Source organism: Vanellus vanellus (assembly GCF_965231255.1).
Source record: "Vanellus vanellus genome assembly, chromosome: 30".
Classification (NCBI taxonomy): domain Eukaryota; kingdom Metazoa; phylum Chordata; class Aves; order Charadriiformes; family Charadriidae; genus Vanellus; species Vanellus vanellus.
Window position 1 is genome coordinate 1,103,444 of NC_138935.1, and position 19,149 is coordinate 1,122,592.

Consider the following 19,149-nt stretch of genomic DNA (forward strand, 5'->3'; position numbering starts at 1 on the left):
GGTAGAAAGGGTTTCCATGGGGCAGAAAGGGTTTACATGGGGCAGAAGTGTTTTCCATGGGGCAGAAAGGGCTTCCGTGGGGCAGAAGGGGTTTCCATGGGGCAGAATGGTTTTCCATGGGGCAGAAAGGGTTTCCATGGGGCAGAAGGGGTTTTGCACGAGGGCAGAAGGTTTTTCCATGAGGCAGAATGGTTTTCCAGGGGGCAGAAAGGGTTTCCATGGGGCAGAAGGGGTTTCCATGGGGCAGTATTGTTTTCCATGGGGCAGAATGGTTTTCCATGGGGCAGAAAGGGTTTCCATGGGGCATAAGGGGTTTTGCACGAGGGCAGAAGGGTTTTCCATGGGGCAGAAGGGCTTTCCAAGGGGCAGAAGGGATTCCCATGGGGCAGAAGGGGTTTCCGGGGGGCAGAAGGGCTTTCCGTGGGGCTGAGGGCTTTTTGGGCGCCGCACTCACAGGTGACGCGCAGCGTGGCGGCGGCCGAGCTCTTCCGCAGCGTCCGGTTGCCCACGCGCAGCTGCGCTTCGCAGGAGAACTCGGCCCCGTCGTCTTCCTCCCCCGCCCTCAGCTCCAGCCGCACCGGACCCTCCGCCCACGGCTGCAGGTGCTGGCGGGTGCCGTGCAGCCGAAGCTTCAGCCCCGGCGGCCAACTGGGCGCCGAGGAGCACTCGATGGCCACCGGCTCGTTGCAGGAGGCGTTGGGGTTGCTGATGGCCAGGAGAGGCTGGGGGAGGTCTGCCGCCGGCACGGAGGTGGCAACCAACGGCTCGGGTCATCCCAAAGGGGGAACTGCCCGAGCGGTGCCGGATCCGGCACCCGGCTCAACCCAATGGCACCCATTGCCGGATCTGGCACCTGGTTCATTCCAACCTCTCCCACCCTCGGGACCCATTGCCGGATCCGGCACCCGGCTCATCCCAATGGCACCCATCGCCGGATCCGGCACTCGGCTCATCCCAACCTCTCCCAACCTTGGGACCCATTGCCGGATCCGGCACCCGGCTCATCCCAATGGCACCCATTGCCGGATCCGGCACCCAGCTCATCCCAATGGCACCCATTGCCGGATCTGGCACCCGGCTCATCCCAATGGCACCCATCGCCGGATCCGGCACTCGGCTCATCCCAACCTCTCCCAACCTTGGGACCCATTGCCAGATCCGGCACCCGGCTCATCTCACCCTCTCACACCCTCAGCACCCATTGCCGGATCCGGCACCCAGCTCATCCCAATGGCACCCATTGCCGGATCCGGCACCCAGCTCATCCCAATGGCACTCATTGCCGGATCCGGCACTCGGCTCATCCCCACACTCCCCCCCCCCCCCAGGACCAGTTACGGCCCCGGCTCCCCCTCACTTGGCCCCCTCCCGCCGCCCTACGGGGGTTGGGGGCTCCCCAGATCCGCCGCATCCCCCATCCGCCGGGAGAGCCCCGGGGGGAAGGAGCCGAGCCGCCCCTTACCGTAAGCCAGCACCCGAAAAGTCACCACCTTCCTTTCCCCGAAGCAGTAGAAGTAGCAGATGACGTCGGAGAAGGGTTCGGTGATGTTGCGGAGGCGGATGGTCAACCAGCCCGGCCCCCGGCCCACCCACTCCTTGTTGAGGGAGGTCTCCAGCCCCCCGGGCGCCCCGGCCTCGGGGCAGCTGCTGGAGCAGTTCAGCAGCACCGTCCCACCGTAGCCCACCTCCGAGGTCGTCCCCTCCACCGTCACCTCGAAGGAGTTGGCGGGTGGTGCTGGAATGGGAGGGATGGGGGGCGGCGGGTGGGATGAGGTGGGATGCACGGGATGAGCTGGGGAGGTGGGTCGGGGTGTGGGTGGGATGGGGTGGGGACACGTGGGATGGGGATACACGGGATGGGATGGGACACATGGGATGGGATGGGGACATGTGAGATGAGCTGGGACACATGGGATGGGACACACGGGATGGGAAGGGGACACATGGGATGAGCTGGGACACATGGGACAAGCTGGGGACACATGGGATGTCCCCAGTTGGGTTGGGGTGAAGGTGGGATGAGCTGGGGACACATGGGATGGGATGGGATGGGGACTCATGGGATGTCCCCAGTTGGGTTGGGGTGAAGGTGGGACCAGCTGGGACACATGGGATGGGATGGGATGGGATGGGATGGGATGGGATGGGATGGGATGGGATGGGATGGGATGGGGACTCATGGGATGTCCCCAGTTGGGTTGGGGTGAAGGTGGGATGAGCTGGGGACTCATGGGATGGGATGGGGACTCATGGGATGTCCCCAGTTGGGTTGGGGTGAAGGTGGGATGAGCTGGGGACACAGGGGATGTCCCCAATTGGGTTGGGGTGAAGGTGGGACCAGCTGGGACACATGGGATGGGATGGGAACTCATGGGATGTCCCCAGTTGGGTTGGGGTGAAGGTGGGATGAGCTGGGGACACATGGGATGGGATGGGGACACACAGGATGTCCCCAGTTGGGTTGGGGTGAAGGTGGGACCAGCTGGGACACATGGGATGGGATGGGAACTCATGGGATGCGATGGGATGGGGACTCATGGGATGTCCCCAGTTGGGTTGGGGTGAAGGTGGGACCATCTGGGACACATGGGATGGGACACACGGGATGGGATGGGGACTCATGGGATGTCCCCAGTTGGGTTGGGGTGAAGGTGGGATGAGCTGGGACACATGGGATGGGGACACATGGGATGTCCCCAGTTGGGTTGGGGTGAAGGTGGGACCAGCTGGGACACATGGGATGGGACACACGGGATGGGATGGGGACTCATGGGATGTCCCCAGTTGGGTTGGGGTGAAGGTGGGACCAACTGGGACACATGGGATGGGATGGGGACACATGGGATGGGATGGGGACACATGGGATGGGATGGGATGGGATGGGATGGGATGGGATGGGATGGGGACACACGGGATGTCCCCAGTTGGGTTGGGGTGAAGGTGGGACCAGCTGGGACACATAAGATGGGATGGGGACTCATGGGATGTCCCCAGTTGGGTTGGGGTGAAGGTGCGACCAGCTGGGACACATGGGATGGGACACACGGGATGGGATGGGGACTCATGGGATGTCCCCAGTTGGGTTGGGGTGAAGGTGGGATGAGCTGGGGACACATGGGATGGGATGGGATGGGATGGGATGGGATGGGGACACACGGGATGTCCCCAGTTGGGTTGGGGTGAAGGTGGGACCAACTGGGGACACATGGGATGGGATGGGGACACACAGGATGTCCCCAGTTGGGTTGGGGTGAAGGTGGGACCATCTGGGACACATGGGATGGGACACACGGGATGGGATGGGGACTCATGGGATGTCCCCACTTGGGTTGGGGTGAAGGTGGGACCAACTGGGACACATGGGATGGGATGGGATGGGATGGGATGGGATGGGGACTCATGGGGTGTCCCCAGTTGGGTTGGGGTGAAGGTGGGATGAGCTGGGGACACGGGGGCCATTCTGGGGGAGGTGGCTCGGGGTGCAGTGGGACAAGCTGGGACGCGGAGGATGTCCCTCCCCCGCCGGGGGGGGTGGGGTGGGGTGGTGCAGGGGGCCGAGCCGGGCCGCGGGGACGGCACTCACCGCACAGAGCCAGGAGCAGCCCGGCGAAGGACCAGGCGGGACGGCCGCACCGGGACAGCGCCGCGCCGCAGCGCCGGGAGCCACGAGGACGGGAGCGGACGCCGGAGCCCATCACCGCGAGACGGGGCTTTGGCGTGAGGGGGAATTCCGGGGCGGGGGACCCACACCACCACCACCCCCCCCGGCTCAGAGACGCACCGTCACCCACCCCGTGCCGCCACGGCCCCTCTCCATCCTTCCTCTCCGTCCCGGCTCCCTCCCAGCCCCACCGTCCCCGGCTACGCCGCCGGTGCCAGGAGCCGGCAGGCAAATGGCGGCGCGAGGAAGGAAGTGGGCTTTGAGTACGGCGGCGCATGCTCGGCGCGCCCGTGGCCACCGAGGCGCCGGGGATTTCCGGAAACCTCTCCGGCTTTCGGTTATCCCCAACCGGATAAAACCCCAGCGGGTCGCGGCGTTGCCGTCGACGGCCTTTATTGGTGCAACGTGTCGCGACAGCGTCTTCCAGCCTCTCCGGCGGCCGCATCTCCCTCCGCTCCGGCTCTTCGCCCTCCCGTCGGCGTCGGTGCCAATGCCACCCCGGCACCGAAATCCCACCGTCGCCCCCACCCCCCCCCCCCCCACCCCCTCGGGGCACTGCCGGCCCCCGGTGTCACCGGCTTTGGTTCTCCCACGGGATAAAGTTCGGAGAGAAACGGAGCGTCTGCGTGACGGGGGTGGGGAGGGAGCTCAGCACCTCGCCCCCTCCGGCATCCCAACCGCGCGCCGCTTCGCCACCTCCCCATCCGGGAGCCGTCACCTTCCCGCGGCAACGGCGGTGGCCGGCGCCGTCTCACCGTAACCTCCACCACCGTCCCGCCGGGGCTCCTGCCCGCTCCCCCGTCTCACCGTCACATCAGTAGGAGGGAGCCGACGGCCGCGGCGCGCTCAGCCCCTTGCCGGGACGCCGGTCCCTCCGCCGCCTCTGCCCCACTACGGTTGAGCCTCCTGCGCCGAACCGTTGAGGGCGGTGGTCTCCTCTGAGCATCCCGCCGGCCGCGGCCGCTCCATCTCCAGCCGCCTCTGCCGCTCCTGCAGCCGGTACTGCCGGATTTTCTTCTTGCGGTAGTAGACGCCGTAGCCCACCCCGCCGGCGACCAGCGCCGCCACCGCCGCCACCGGCAGCAGCACCAGGAGCACCACGTCAGGGTCGTGGTCTGCCGGAGGGAGGGGAAGGGTGCTCAGGGGCGCTCAGCACGCGCCGGCCCCCTGGGACCCCCCGGGACCTTTGAGACCCCCGGGACCTCCAAGACTCCCAAGACCCTCAAGACCCCCAGGACCACCAGGACCCCCAGGACCCCCAGGAGCTCTGGGACCTCCAGGACCCTCAAGACCTCCAGGTCCACCAAGACCCCCAGGACCCCCAGGACCCCCAGGACCTCCAGGTCCACCAAGACCCCCCGGACCCCCATGACCCACGGGAACTCTGGGACCTCCAGGACCCCCAGGACTCCCAAGACCCCCAAGACCCCCAGGACGCCCAGGACCCTCAAGACCTCCAGGTCCACCAAGACCTCCCGGACCCCCATGACCCACGGGAACTCTGGGACCTCCAGGACCCCAAGGACTCCCAAGACCCCCAAGACCACCAGGACCCCCAGAAATCTGGGACCTCCAGGACCCTCAAGACCTCCAGGACCACCAAGACCCCCCGGAGCCCCAAGACCCCCAGGAACTCTGGGACGTTCAGGACCTCCAGGACCTCCAAGACTCCCAAGACCCTCAAGACCCCCAGGACCCCTCAGAACCCCTGAGACCCCCAGGATGCCCAGGACCTCCAAGACCCCCAGAACCCCTGAGACCTTCAGGACCTCCAGGATGCCCAGGACCTCCAAGACCTCCAAGACCACCAGGCCCCCCAGGACCCCCAGGACCACCAAGACCTCCAGAATCCCTGCGACCCCCAGGACCCCCAGGATGCCCAAGACCTCCAAGACCTCCAAGACCACCAGGACCCCCAAGACCCCCAAGACCCCCGAGACCCCCAGAACCCCCGAGACCCCCAGGACCCCCGAGACCCCCAGGACCCCCCCAGCCCCCCCCGGCCCTCACAGTGCACCCAGACGGTGACGCTGCGGACGGCCGTGCCCAGCGGGTTGGTGGCCCGGCAGCGGTAGGTGCCGGCGTGGGCGCGGGTGACGGTGCGCGGCACCCCGGCGGGGAAGGGCTGGCCGTCCTTGGCACACTCCAGGCGGGGCGGGGGGTTGCCCCGTGCCCGGCAGCGCAGGGTCTCATCCTGCCCCTCCGTCCAGTTCTGCCGCGGGGGGCAGCTCCCCTCGTCCAGCCGGGGGGCGGCTGCGGGAAAGAGGGGGATAACGCCGAGAAATTAATTCCCACCCATTAATTTCCCCCATCGGCATGCCGGCAGGCGGCCCGGCCGCGCGCCGCTCTCACCGGTGACGCTGAGCCGGATGGGCACGCTCCTCTTCGGGGCTTTGCCGGCGACGCCGGGTAGCTCGGCGTCGCAGCTCAGCTCCATCCCGTCGTCTTCCTCACGTGCCGTCAGGTTGAAGGGCAGCGGGGACGGTCCCCACCCCGCCAGGACGCGGTGGCCGGCGCGGATCCGCAGCCGCAGCTCGGCGGAGTGGCCCGGCAGCAAAGCGCATTGCCCCGTCACCGCCGTGCCGGCTGCCGGGCTGGCGGTGCTGACGTTCAGCCGCGGCGAAGGGAAACCTACGGGTGACGGAGACATCACCGCGGTGGTGCGGTGACGCCGCGGCACCAAACCGCTCCCCCCTTCCCGGGGCAGCTTGCCAGGGTCACGCCGCCGGAGGGTCTTTGCCGCCACCGCCGCCGCTATTACTCACGGTAGACGTGGACGGTCGCCTCCTTCCGCCGCTCCACCGGTCCCACCCTCACGGTGCAAACCAGCCCGAAGTCCCCCGGCTGGTCGTGGGCCACCTCGGCGGTGGCCCGGTGGCCGTCCTGGCTGATGGAGAGCGGCAAGGTCTGCTCGGCGAGCGCCAGCTCGAACCGCGGCGCCGGGAAGACACGACCCACGGCGCAGCTGGCGTTCACCGTCTCGCCGACCTCCAGGTAGATGTGAGGCTCCAGCTCCGGATCCTCCGGGAATTCTGCCGTGGGAGAGAAACCCCCCCCGTGGTGAGCCGTTTGCTGCAACCACGGCACGGCGAACTCCGGTAAGGTGCCGGTGCTGGTGCCGGCTTACCGTAGACGGTCAACACCCGCGGGTCGGAGGTGGTGTTGAAGCGCGGGCCGTAGGGCGCCAGGTCGAGCAGCGCCTGGCAAGTGACGCTCTGCCCGTCGTCCCGGCGCTGTGCCGTCAGCCGGTGGGTCACCCGCGCCTCCTTCGGCTCCTCCTGCCGCTGCCGCTCGAAGGTTTCGGCGCGCAGCGTCTCGGCGCCCCGCCGCAGCATCACCGTCAGCTTGCGGATCGGCGCGACCTCGGCCACCCGGCACACCAGGTCGTGGCTCTCGCCCACCGCCAGCTCGGGTACCGGCTCCAGCACCGCCGGCTCCAGCGCACCTGCGGCGGGGAGAGACGCAGCGTGACGGGGACGATGCCGCTGTGCCGGGACGGGCAGGGACAACCCCCCACCGCTGCCGCCGCTGCTGCCCCTTACGGTAGACGGTGAGTTTGGTGACCACCACCTTCCTCTGGTCGCCGCAGCTGTAGAAGCAGAGGACGGTGGAATTCCACTCGGTGACGTTGAGCAGCTCCACCACCGTCTCCCCCGGTCCCGCCGTCACCAACCGCTTCCGGATGGACGTCTCCACGTTGCCGGAAGCTTTGGGATTTTGGCACGTCGTCTTCAACCTCAACTGCACCGATCCGCCGTGTTCCACCACCGGCACCGCCGGCTCCACCGTCAACTCGAAGGAGGTTCCCAACCGCCCTGCCGGGAGAAACCGGGGTGGGGTGGGGGGTTTTTTTTTTGGGGGGGGAGGGGCGGAAAGGAGGGATTCGGTGATGGAGAAGACCCCCGGGCTCATCCCCGTCCCGGCGAGGGGGAAGCCGGCCAGCGGCGGCGAGCGGGGAGAAGCCACCGAAACGCCAAACTTCTCCTTCGGCTGCGGGAAGTGGGTGGCTTTGCCGGGGAGGGGGGGAGGGGAGGGGCAGGATCCGTCCCGTCCCCCCCATCCCCATCCAGCTGGAAAACTTCAGCCGGAGAGCCGGTGACGGCGGTGGGAGGACGGGAAGACCCAAATCCGTCCCTCGGGGAGATGGTGACAGCTGTCCCCGGGGCGGTGACTCCCCCCCGCGGTCCCCTCCTGCCCCACGTGCCGGTGCTTTCCCGGCAAAGCATCCGTCACCGGACCCACCGGCTTTCCGAGTCAGCGCCATCTCCTCCCACCACCACCACCACCACCACCACCCCCCCTCATCCCACCCCCCCCCCTCCCCGGTTGGGGTTGGGGGGGATTTCCCCCGGGAGGGGCTGTGAAGTTTCTCCTCTCCCTCCCTCCGGCGGGAGGGAAAAGTTCTGCCCTTTTCCCGGAATAACCGCCGGGCAGGAAGAGAAGAAAAACAAATTGCCGCCGCAATCCAGGGATTTCGCAAGGACAAACGCGACCTTGCTCCCCGCTCCCTTCCCGAGCTCTCCGGCGGCATACAGAGGCGGAGGCGACGGTTTCGGGACCGGAGCCGGGACCCCCCCAATCTGGGCTCCCCCCTCCCACCACCACCACCACCACCACCACCACCACGGTGCCGGGGCACAGCGTGGTGGCACGCTTGGCGCTGCCTCCGGCACACGCAGCCCTCCGCGCCGCCGCACGCGCGCTGGTGTGACACGCTCGGGGGTGTCGAGGTCACATCGGCCCCCTCGTGCCGCGCTCGCTGCCGACGCCACCGAGGCGCTTGTGCCGGCACGTTCGCCGCCGGCCTCACCCCTCTGTGCCGGGGACACTCCCAGCCCTCCCCGTGTCCCCCCCCCCCCCGCCCCCGCCCCGGTGTCCCCCCCGGTGTCCCCTCACCTGCGATGCCAACCAGAGCGCACAGGGCCAACGGCAGCGCCGCGGGGTGCATGGTGAGGACGGGGTGCCGGGGTGGGCGCCGGTACCGGCACCGGGTGGGTTCGGTCCTCCAGCAGCACCGGGATGGGTCGGGCTCTTCAGGGAACACCAGGACAGGTCGGGAGCACCGGGATGACTCCGGTTGGGCTCACCGGGATCGGTCGGTTCAGGATCTCCGGGATGGATCCGGTCAGGCTCTCGGTGCGCACCGGGAAGAGTCGGTTCGGGCGCTCCGGGAGAGGTCCGATCAGGATCTCCGGGATGGATCCGGTCGAGGTCTCGCTGTGCACCGGGATCAGTCAGTTCAGGCTCTCCGGGAGCACCGGGATGGATCCGATCGGGCTCTCCGGGATCGGTCCGTTCAGGAGATCCAGGAAGAGTCGGTTCGGGCTCTCCGGGAGCACCGGGACCGGTCCGGTCGGGCTCTCCGGGATCAGTCGGCTCAGGATTCCCGGGAAGAGTCGGTTCGGGCTCTCCGGGAGCACCGGGACGGGTCCGATCAGGATCTGCGGGATCGGTCGGTTCAGGAGCACCGGGAAGAGTCGGTTCGGGCTCTCCGGGAGCACCGGGGGGGATCCGGTCGGGCTCTCCGGGTCTGGTGGGTTCGGGCTCTCCGGGACGGCTCCGGTGGGGTTTCCCGGGATCGGTGGGTTCGGGTTTCCCGGGAGCACCGGGACGGGTCGGGGTCGGGGTCTGGGCGCGCACCGCACCCTCCGTCCGTCCGTCCGTCCGCCCGTCCGTCCGTCCCTCCGTCCGTGGGTCGGTCCCGCCCGGGGCGGCGCTTTATGAGCTCGGCGCCAGCCCGGCCCCTCCCGGGCCCCGGGGGAATTCCGGTGCGGGGGGGACTTCGGCGGCGGGTTTCCCCCGGGGAAGCGCTGGGTCCTGCCCCACTGCCCCTATATGGGGCAATTCTCCTGCCCCATTCCCCTCCTGCCCCTATATGGGGCAATTCTCCTGCCCCACTGCCCCTATATGGGGCAATTCTCCTGCCCCACTGCCCTCCTGCCCCTATATGGGGCAATTCTCCTGCCCCACTGCTCTCCTGCCCCATTTATTCCCCTCCTGCCCCTATATGGGGCAATTCTCCTGCCCCACTGCCCTCCTGCCCCATTTATTCCCCTCCTGCCCCTGATGGGGCAATTCTCCGGCCCCACTGCCCTCCTGCCCCATTTATGCCCCTCCTGCCCCTATATGGGGCAATTCTCCTACCCCATTCCCCTCCTGCCCCTATATGGGGCAATTCTCCTGCCCCACTGCTCTCCTGCCCCATTTATTCCCCTCCTGCCCCTATATGGGGCAATTCTCCTGCCCCACTGCCCTCCTGCCCCATTTATTCCCCTCCTGCCCCTGATGGGGCAATTCTCCGGCCCCACTGCCCTCCTGCCCCATTTATGCCCCTCCTGCCCCTATATGGGGCAATTCTCCTGCGCCATTGCCCTCCTGCCCCATTTATTCCCCTCCTGCCCCTATATGGGGCAATTCTCCTGCCCCATTTATTCCCCTCCTGCCCCTAATGGGGCAATTCTCCTGCCCCATTCCCCTCCTGTCCCTATATGGGGCAATTCTCCTGCCCCACTGCTCTCCTGCCCCATTTATTCCCCTCCTGCCCCTATATGGGGCAATTCTCCTGCCCCACTGCTCTCCTGCCCCTAATGGGGCAATTCTCCTGCCCCACTGCCCTCCTGCCCCTGATGGGGCAATTCTCCGGCCCCACTGCCCTCCTGCCCCATTTATGCCCCTCCTGCCCCTATATGGGGCAATTCTCCTGCCCCATTGCCCTCCTGCCCCGTTTATTCCCCTCCTGCCCCTATATGGGGCAATTCTCCTGCCCCACTGCCCCTATATGGGGCAATTCTCCTGCCCCATTGCCCTCCTGCCCCATTTATTCCCCTCCTGCCCCGGGAAGGGGCAATTCTCCTGCCCCATTCCCCTCCTGCCCCATTTATTCCCCTCCTGCCCCTGATGGGGCAATTCTCCTGCCCCACTGCCCTCCTGCCCCATGTATTCCCCTCCTGCCCCTAATGGGGCAATTCTCCTGCCCCATTCCCCTCCTGCCCCTAATGGGGCAATTCTCCTGCCCCACTGCCCTCCTGCCCCATTTATTCCCCTCCTGCCCCGGGAAGGGGCAATTCTCCTGCCCCACTGCCCCTATATGGGGCAATTCTCCTGCCCCACTGCCCTCCTGCCCCATTTATTCCCCTCCTGCCCCTATATGGGGCAATTCTCCTGCCCCATTTATTCCCCTCCTGCCCCGGAAAGGGGCAATTCTCCTGCCCCACTGCCCTCCTGCCCCATTGCCCTCCTGCCCCATTTATTCCCCTCCTGCCCCGGGAAGGGGCAATTCTCCTGCCCCACTGCCCCTATATGGGGCAATTCTCCTGCCCCATTGCCCTCCTGCCCCATTTATTCCCCTCCTGCCCCGGAAAGGGGCAATTCTCCTGCCCCACTGCCCTCCTGCCCCACTGCCCTCCTGCCCCACACACCGCAGCCCCACAGGACCCCCCCGGTGCCGCAAAACCCCCCCCACGGCCCAACCCCGGTGCCGCCCCGAGCGCCGCCGGCTCAGAGGGGCGCCCCGGGGGTACCGTCCCCCACGCGGCCACGGGGGTCCCCGACCCCTCCTGCGCCCCCAAACGTGTGTGTGTGGGGGGGGGGGGGGTTCAGCCTTACGCCCCAAACCTGTGACTTCCCCATGGCTTTTTCTGTGATTTTTCTTTTTTTTTTTGGGGGGGGGGTGGGGGGGGGTGGGAAAGTGAAGGTGGGTTTTTTTCGGCCCCCCCCTCCCCACTTCGTTGCCAACCGGGTGCCGACGGTTTGGTTTTTTGGCAAACCCTCCGCCTCCACCCCATCGGCACTTTTCCCGGCGTTTTTCTTTTCCCAGCGCATCCCCAAACAAAAGTTCTGGATGGCGCCGGGAGCCTCCGGTTGTGACCCCGAACCCCGGAATTTTCCCTTCTTGCCGCCGCCACGTCGTCGCCGTCACCGTCACCGTCGCGGCGGCGGCGGCTCCGGCGTTACCGAAGGGAGAGGAAAATCCGGCGCAGCTTCTCGGGGTTTCACTTCTGCAACCGGCAGCGAAACCCACGCGCCTCCACGGGAACCGCGCCGGGACGGCAAAGTTCCTCCCCGAGAACCGGCTGCCGAAATGCCGCCGACCCCATCTCTGCGTGTGTGTCCCCCCCCTCCTCCCGGCAAGCGGTGACGGTTGTCCCGGCCGTCCCCTCCGACCGCCGCCGTGGCCGGTTGGGTTATCCTTCAACCTTCGGATGGGTTTCGGCAGCGCCGGGAGTGCCGGGCAACCTCCGCCGCCCTTCGGCCTCGGTGCGGCTCCCGGCGGGAATGCCTTATCTCGCCGGTGACCTTCCCCGGCCCCGGCGCTCACCGGGGTTTGGAGGCCGCGGCGCTCGCCGGGGTTTGGGCAAAAGGGTGTTTCCTGCCCACGTGTGGGCTCAGCAGAGGGGAGGGACGGACGGGGGACGGGGACAGAGGGACGGGGACGGGGGACAAGGCCGCAGGGATGGGTTGGCAGGGACCCGGGGGGGGGACATGGGGACAGGGACATGGGGGATGGGGATGTGGGGACAGGGGAGTGATGGGGGTGTTGGGGGATGGGGACGTGGGGACATGGGGGACATGGGGGATGGGACATGGGGACATGGGGACACGGGGGACAGGGACATGGGGACACAGGACGGGGGACACAGGGGACATGGGGGACAGGGACATGGGAACACAGGGGACATGGGGGATGGGGACATGGGGACATAGGGGACAGGGACATGGGGACACAGGACATGGGGACATGGGACATGGGGGGATGGGGACATGGGGACACGGGGGACATGGGGACACGGGACGGGGACACAGGGGGCATGGGGGACAGGGACATGGGGACACAGGGGACATGGGGACATGGGGGACATGGGGGATGGGGACATGGGACATGGGGACACAGGGGACATGGGGACATGGGGGACATGGGGGATGGGGACATGGGACATGGGGACAGGGGAGTGATGGGGGGAGTTGGGGGATGGGGACATAGGGGACAGGGGACATGGGGACACAGGGGTCATGGGGACACAGGGGGCATGGGGGACAGGGACATGGGGACAGGGGAGTGATGGGGGGAGTTAGGGGATGGGGACATGGGGACACGGGGGACATGGGGGATGGGGACATGGGGACACAGACATGGGGACATGGGGACACAGGGGACATGGGGACACAGGGGACAGGGGAGTGATGGGGGGAGTTGGGGGATGGGGACGTAGGGGACAGGGACATGGGGACACAGGGGACATGGGGACATGGGACATGGGGGGATGGGGACATGGGGGACATGGGGACAGGGGAGTGATGGGGGGAGTTGGGGGATGGGGACATAGGGGACAGGGGACATGGGGACACAGGGGACATGGGGACACAGGACGGGGGACAGGGACATGGGGACAGGGGAGTGATGGGGGAGCTGGGGGATGGGGACATGGGGACAGAGGGAAAGGGACACGGGGACACAGGGGACAGGGACGTGGGGACAGGGGAGTGATGGGGACGTGGGGGACAGGGACACAGGGACAGGGACATGGGGGACATGGGGACACGGGGGTGGACTGGGAAGGACACGGGGGACACGGGATGGATGGGGGGAGCTGGGGGACGGGGACACGGGGGACGGGGGAATGGGTTGGCGGGGGGGGGGGGGACAGGGACACGGGGGACGGGGTGGCGGTGCCGCTGCCACCGGCGGTGGGCGCAGAATTGGCCACGGAGATGGGGGGGGGGAACGGGACGATTCTGCCCCAACCACCAGCGCCGGGACGGTGGGACGTGGGCCCCGGTGCAGGATACGGCCCCGGTGCGGGATACGGTCACCGGTGAAGGATACGGCCCCAGTGAGGGATACGGTGCCCGGTACGGGATATGGTTCACGGTGCAGGATATGGCCCCGGTGCGGGATGTGGCCCCGGTGTGAAACACAGTGCCCGGTGTGGGATACGGTCACTGGTGCGGGATACAGTGCCCGGTGCGGGATATGGCCCCGGTGCGGGATATGGCCCCCAGTGTGGGATGCGGTGCCCGGTGCGGGATGTGGCCCCGGTGTGGAACACGGTGCCCAGTGCAGGATACGGTCACTGGTGCAGGATACGGCCCCGGTGCGGGATACGGCCCCGGTGCGGGATACGGTGACCAGTGCAGGATACGGCCCCCGGTGTGGGATACGGTGACCAGTGCAGGATACGGCCCCGGTGCGGGATACGGCCCCGGTGTGGGATACGGTGACCAGTGCAGGATACGGCCCCGGTGCGGGATACGGCCCCCGGTGCGGGATAGGGCCCCGGTGTGGGATACGGTGACCAGTGCAGGATACGGCCCCGGTGCAGGATATGGCCTCGGTGCGGGATATGGCCCCGGTGCGGGATATGGTGACCAGTGCAGGATACGGCCCCGGTGCGGGATATGGCCCCGGTGTGGGATACGGTGACCAGTGCAGGATACGGCCCCCGGTGCAGGATATGGCCCCCGATGTGCGACACGTCCCCAGTGCAGGATACGGCCCCCGGCGCAGGATACGATCACCGGCGCAGGATACGGTGACCGGTGCTGGGCGCGGTGCCCGGCGCAGGATACAGTCACCGGCGCAGGATACGGCCCCCCCCCTCCGGTGCAGGACAGTGCCACGTGCCGGCGTGACCCCCCGTCCCCCCCTCCGCGGCCACGGGGTCAGTTCCCGGCGGGAACGGCGGTGGTGCTGAGCCGGGGGCTGTCCCGCTGCGCGTCGCCCCCCGGGTCCTGCCGGGAGGTGGGAGGCCACGCGTGCGCTGAGCACCGGCGTTTCCTGCCAGGCGTGCGGCGGCTCTGCCGGGCCACGGTTCCCCGCGCCAGGGGTCACATCCTGCGGGCTCCGGGCGCCGTTGCACACTCGTCCGTGAGCTCTGTGCACCGTTGCACACTCGCCGTGAGCTCCACACACCGTTGCACACTCACTGTGAGCTCTGTGCACCGTTGCACACTCGCCATGAGCTCCACACGCAATTGCACACTCGCCATGAGCTCCATGCACCGTTGCACACTTGCCGTGAGCTCCACACGCAATTGCACGCTCACCGTGAGCTCCATGCACCGTTGCACACTCGCCGTGAGCTCCAGGCGCCATTGCACACTCACCGTGAGCTCCACACACCATTGCACACTCGCCGTGAGCACCAAACCTTAGTGCACACTTGCCATGAGCACTAAGCCCCACTGCACACTCGTTGTGAGCACTAAGCCCCATTGCACACTCATAGTGAGCTCCGAGCCCCAGTGCACACTTGCCATGAGCACCAAGCCTCAGTGCACACTCACAGCCATCTCTGAGCCCCATTGCACACTCATAGCAATCTCCGAGCCCTATTGCACACTCATTGTGAGCTCTGAGCCCCATTGCACACTCGTTGTGAGCTCTGAGCCCCATCGCACACCCACAGCGAGCTCTGAGCCCCATTGCACACTCATTGTGAGCTCCGAGCCCCAGTGCACACTCATTGTGAGCTCTGAGCCCCACTGCACACTCACCTTGGGCACCAAGCCACAGTGCACACTCGTGAGCTCTGAGCCCCATTGCACACTTGTTCTAAGCACTAAGCCCCATTGCACACTCATAGTGAGCTCTGAGCCCCATCGCACACTCATTGTGAGCTCCACGCACCATCGCACACTCATTGTGAGCTCCGAGCCCCATTGCACACTCACAGCCATCTCTGAGCCCCATCGCACACTCGTGAGCACTAAGCCCCATTGCACACTCATTGTGAGTTCTGAGCCCCACTGCATACTCGCCTTGAGCACCAAGCCTCAGTGCACACTCGTGAGCTCTGAGCCCCATCGCACACTCATAGCAATCTCTGAGCCCCATCGCACACTCATTGTGAGCTCCAAGCCCCATTGCACACTCGTTGTGAGCACTAAGCCCCATTGCACACTCGTTGTGAGCTCTGAGCCCCAGTGCACATTCATTGTGAGCTCCACGCACCATTGCACACTCATAGTGAGCTCCGAGCCCCATCGCACACTCGTCGTGAGCGCTAAGCCCCACGGCACACTCACAGCGAGCTCCGCGCCCCACGGCACGCTCGCCGCCCGCCCCAGCCCCCCGGCAGCGCCCCAGCGTGGCCGCCCCCCTCCCTTTCCCCCCGCGTCCCTCTGCCCTCCCGCCACCGCAGGCGCCTCCTTACCGGTACCGCTCAACCACGTGAATGCCAGGAAAGGGCCCCCGCGCCGGCCGTGCCCAGACCTGCCCCAGGATTTTCCCCTCCGGATCCCACCCGGTGCCAAGAATCGGGATCGACGCCCGGAGCCGGCACCGCGCCCACCCTTCTCGTGCACCACCCTCGCGCCGGAGCCGTGCCGGAGCCGGCAAAAATGGGGAAAAAAAAAAAATACACGGAGAGGCGGAGGAGGAAAATCGGTTGGGTTGGTTTTGTGTTTTGGTTTTTTTTTTTTTTTGGCTCTGGCGTACCGCCCGGCCGAGCGGGATTAGCCGGGCCGCGATCCATCCGCCATCGGCTTCCAACCTCGGGTGCGGTAAAGCCACCAGGAGCCGGCGAGGACGACCAGTACGGTGACCACGGCCAAAATCACGGCCACGGGGATCAAAGGGCTGCGGGAGGATCCTGCGGGGTGAAGCCGGACACGGGGATGGGCATCGCCGGACACCGGGATGGGCATCACCGGACACCAGGGGGATGGGCATTGCCGGACACCGGGGGGATGGGCATCGCCGGATACCGGGATGGGCATCGCCGGACACCAGGGGGATGGGCATCACCAGACACTGGGATGGGCATCGCCGGATACCGGGATGGGCATCGCCGGACACCAGGGGGATGGGCATCACCAGACACTGGGATGGGCATCGCCGGATACCGGGATGGGCATCGCCGGACACCGGGATGGGCATCGCCAGACACCGGGGGGATGGGCATCACCGGACACCGGGGGGATGGGCATCACCGGACACCGGGGGGATGGGCATCGCCGGATACCGGGATTGACATCACTGGACACTGGGATTGGCATCGCCGGACACTGGGATGGGCATCGCCGGGAGATACCGCCTCCATCCCCTTCTCCACCGCTCACACCCACCCTGTGCCGCCTCCTTGCCGTGGCACCCAGCGCCGGCGCGGGACCGGGTGCCAGCCCTCACCTTGGAAGAGGACGTCGACGCTGGCAGCGCCGGTGCCGTAGCGGTTCTCGGCCAGGCAGCGGTAGGTGCCGCCGTGCGCCCGTTGGGCAGCCGGCACGGTGAGGGTGGTGCCGCCATCCCGCAGCTCCCAGCTGGCGTTGGTGGGCAGTTCCCAGCGGAGCCGCGGCGGTGGGTTCCCTTCCGCCCGGCACATCACCGTCAGGTTGGCGCCGGCGGTGAAGACGGTGCGCGGCGCCCACACCCGGACATCGTGGGGGGCGGCTGTAGGACCGGGGACGACGCGGTGGTGGCAGAGCAGTGGCACCCAGAGCTTGGCTGGGTGTCCCCTCTCCTCCCCACCCCGATGCCGGAGACACCGCGGCACCCACGCCGCCGGCGGCACCGGCATTTCCAGCGGGGAGGGGATTTTCCACCCGCCCCCCCCCCCCAAATGGGTGTCCCCATCCCCCAAACTCACCCCAGACCCACAGCGTGGCCGCAGCGCTGGCATTGACCGTACGGCGCCCGAGCCGTAACACGGCATCGCACGTCACCTCCCGGCCGTGCTGCTCCGCTGCAGCCGTGAAACCCACCGCCACCGAAGGACCTCGGCGGGTGATGGGGGGCAGCCCCCCAACCCGCAGCGCCAGGAGGAGATTGGGGGGGTCGCGGGGGGACACCCGGGCGGAGGCGTTGCAGGTGACACGCGCCTCTTTGCCCGCCACCGTGTCACCCTCCAGGACAATTTGGGGGGGGGAGAACCCTGTGGGGAAGGACAAGGAGGGGGTGGAGGTGACCGGGAGGGTGCCGGGACACCCCCCCCACCTCCCCGGCGCTGTGCCACCCCACCGCCGCGGTCCTTACGGTAAGCGTGGATGGTGGTGGTGGCGATATCCCGCCACCGCTCGCCGAAAACGCCGAAGCAGTGGAGCTCCAGGCTCCAGTCGGTGACGTTGGGGACGCTGAGGGACACCCAACCGGGTCCCCGCGTCTCCATTTTGGTGACGGAGACCTCCCAGCTCAGCCGGCTGTAGTTACGGCACGAACTGGTGCAATTGAGGAGGAGAGAGGCGCCAAACTCCACCGTGGGTTCCTCGGGGGAGATGGACACCCGGCAAGGACCGGGGTGTCCTGCGAGAGGGCACCCGGTTACGGCGGGACCCGGCGCTGGCTGTGACACCCCCCCCCCCCAAAATCGGCACGGGCAGAGGATCCGGCGTCCGTTAGCCACGGCTTTGCCGAGGATGTGGTTAAAAAAAAAAAAAGCAACCAGAACCCCACCCTCCGCCACCACCGTACCCCCAAACCAGCACCGTGGTGGGGTGCCAACACCGCGACACACCCCCCCCCCTAAACCGCCCTCAGCCTCTTCCACCGCCTCAGCGGTGCGGACCCCCACGCACCGGCACCCAACCGTGCCGCCGGCGGCTGCGGCGTCCCCAGTTCCCCCCTTGGCCAAGTTGGAGAGGGGGGGGGAACACCCCAACTCACCCCCCGGCAGGAGGAGGCAGAGCAAAGCCATCGCCCCCCAACTCCGGCGGGGATCCATCGGCTCCGGCCAGCGCGGTGCAGCGAGGGAAGCAGCGGCTCTTACCACATTTCCTCCCTTTCCTTTGCAACCGTGCCACGATGCCGGGGGGGGGGACGGACGGAACGGACGGGGACGGACAGCCGGATGGGGCTGGGGGGGTGCTAGGGGGGGTCCCCCACTCCTCCGGCCTCACCAGTGACACCCACAAACCCCAACTGCCGTCACCGGACAAGGCGCGGCGAGAAAAGCTCCCACCAAAACGCGTGCCGGCTTCGGCAAAGGGCAGCTGGAGCTTGGCATGGTTTTTTTTGGGGGGGGGGGGGGGGAAATGCTGCCCCTTGAAGGGGGGGGACGACACAGACACACATGACATAAGACACCTCTGCCAGAGGGGCCCCGAAAATCCCGACCACCCCCCGACACCGAATCCAATTTACGGCACCCCACGGTCCGACAAATATGGGGGGGGCGGGGAAAAGGGTCTGCAAATATTGGGGGGGGCGCAAAGGGACTGCGGATATGGGGGGGGCGCAGAGGGACTGCGGATATTGGGGGGGCGCAAAGGGACTGCAGATATTGGGGGGGCGCAGAGGGTCTGCAAATATTGGGGGGGCGCAAAGGGACTGCGGATATGGGGGGGCGCAAAGGGACTGCGGATATTGGGGGGGCGCAGAGGGACTGCAAATATTGGGGGGGCGCAGAGGGACTGCAAATATTGGGGGGGCGCAGAGGGACTGCAAATATTGGGGGGCACAAAGGGACTGCGGATATTGGGGGGCACAAAGGGACTGCGGATATTGGGGGGGCGCAGAGGGACTGCAAATATTGGGGGGGCGCAGAGGGACTGCGGAT

General features: G+C 67.1%; 2 protein-coding genes across 2 annotated transcripts; both read right to left on the minus strand.

Moving 5' to 3' along the window:
• Positions 1–4,177: 4,177 nt before the first annotated feature.
• ICAM1 (intercellular adhesion molecule 1) lies at positions 4,178–8,609 on the minus strand (the record flags this gene model as incomplete). The annotated part of the gene is made up of 7 exons (XM_082496716.1): positions 4,178–4,776; positions 5,672–5,914; positions 6,014–6,292; positions 6,427–6,693; positions 6,789–7,106; positions 7,204–7,476; positions 8,558–8,609. 7 exons carry the CDS (start codon positions 8,607–8,609, stop codon positions 4,553–4,555), a joined length of 1,656 nt encoding a protein of 551 aa, XP_082352842.1. The 3' UTR covers positions 4,178–4,552.
• Positions 8,610–15,835: 7,226 nt separating this feature from the next.
• Positions 15,836–18,485, minus strand: ICAM4 (intercellular adhesion molecule 4 (Landsteiner-Wiener blood group)). Its single transcript, XM_082496665.1, has 5 exons — positions 18,258–18,485; positions 17,631–17,897; positions 17,245–17,529; positions 16,788–17,048; positions 15,836–16,251 (listed from the first exon to the last, which is right to left on the minus strand). The coding sequence occupies exons 1-5, from the start codon at positions 18,313–18,315 to the stop codon at positions 16,115–16,117; spliced, it is 1,008 nt and encodes a 335-aa protein (XP_082352791.1). The 5' UTR covers positions 18,316–18,485; the 3' UTR covers positions 15,836–16,114.
• Between the last annotated feature and the right edge of the window lie 664 nt (positions 18,486–19,149).

Excerpts from the sequence above, each read along its gene's own strand:
- ICAM4 (XM_082496665.1), bottom strand. The coding sequence starts at position 18,315 with ATGGATCCCCGCCGGAGTTGGGGGGCGATGGCTTTGCTCTGCCTCCTC. Across the intron at positions 17,898-18,257 it reads CTGCCTCCTCCTGCCGGGGG|GACACCCCGGTCCTTGCCGG; the intron begins GTGAGTTGGGGT and ends GCCCTCTCGCAG. Across the intron at positions 17,530-17,630 it reads CACCACCATCCACGCTTACC|GGTTCTCCCCCCCCCAAATT; the intron begins GTAAGGACCGCG and ends CCTTCCCCACAG.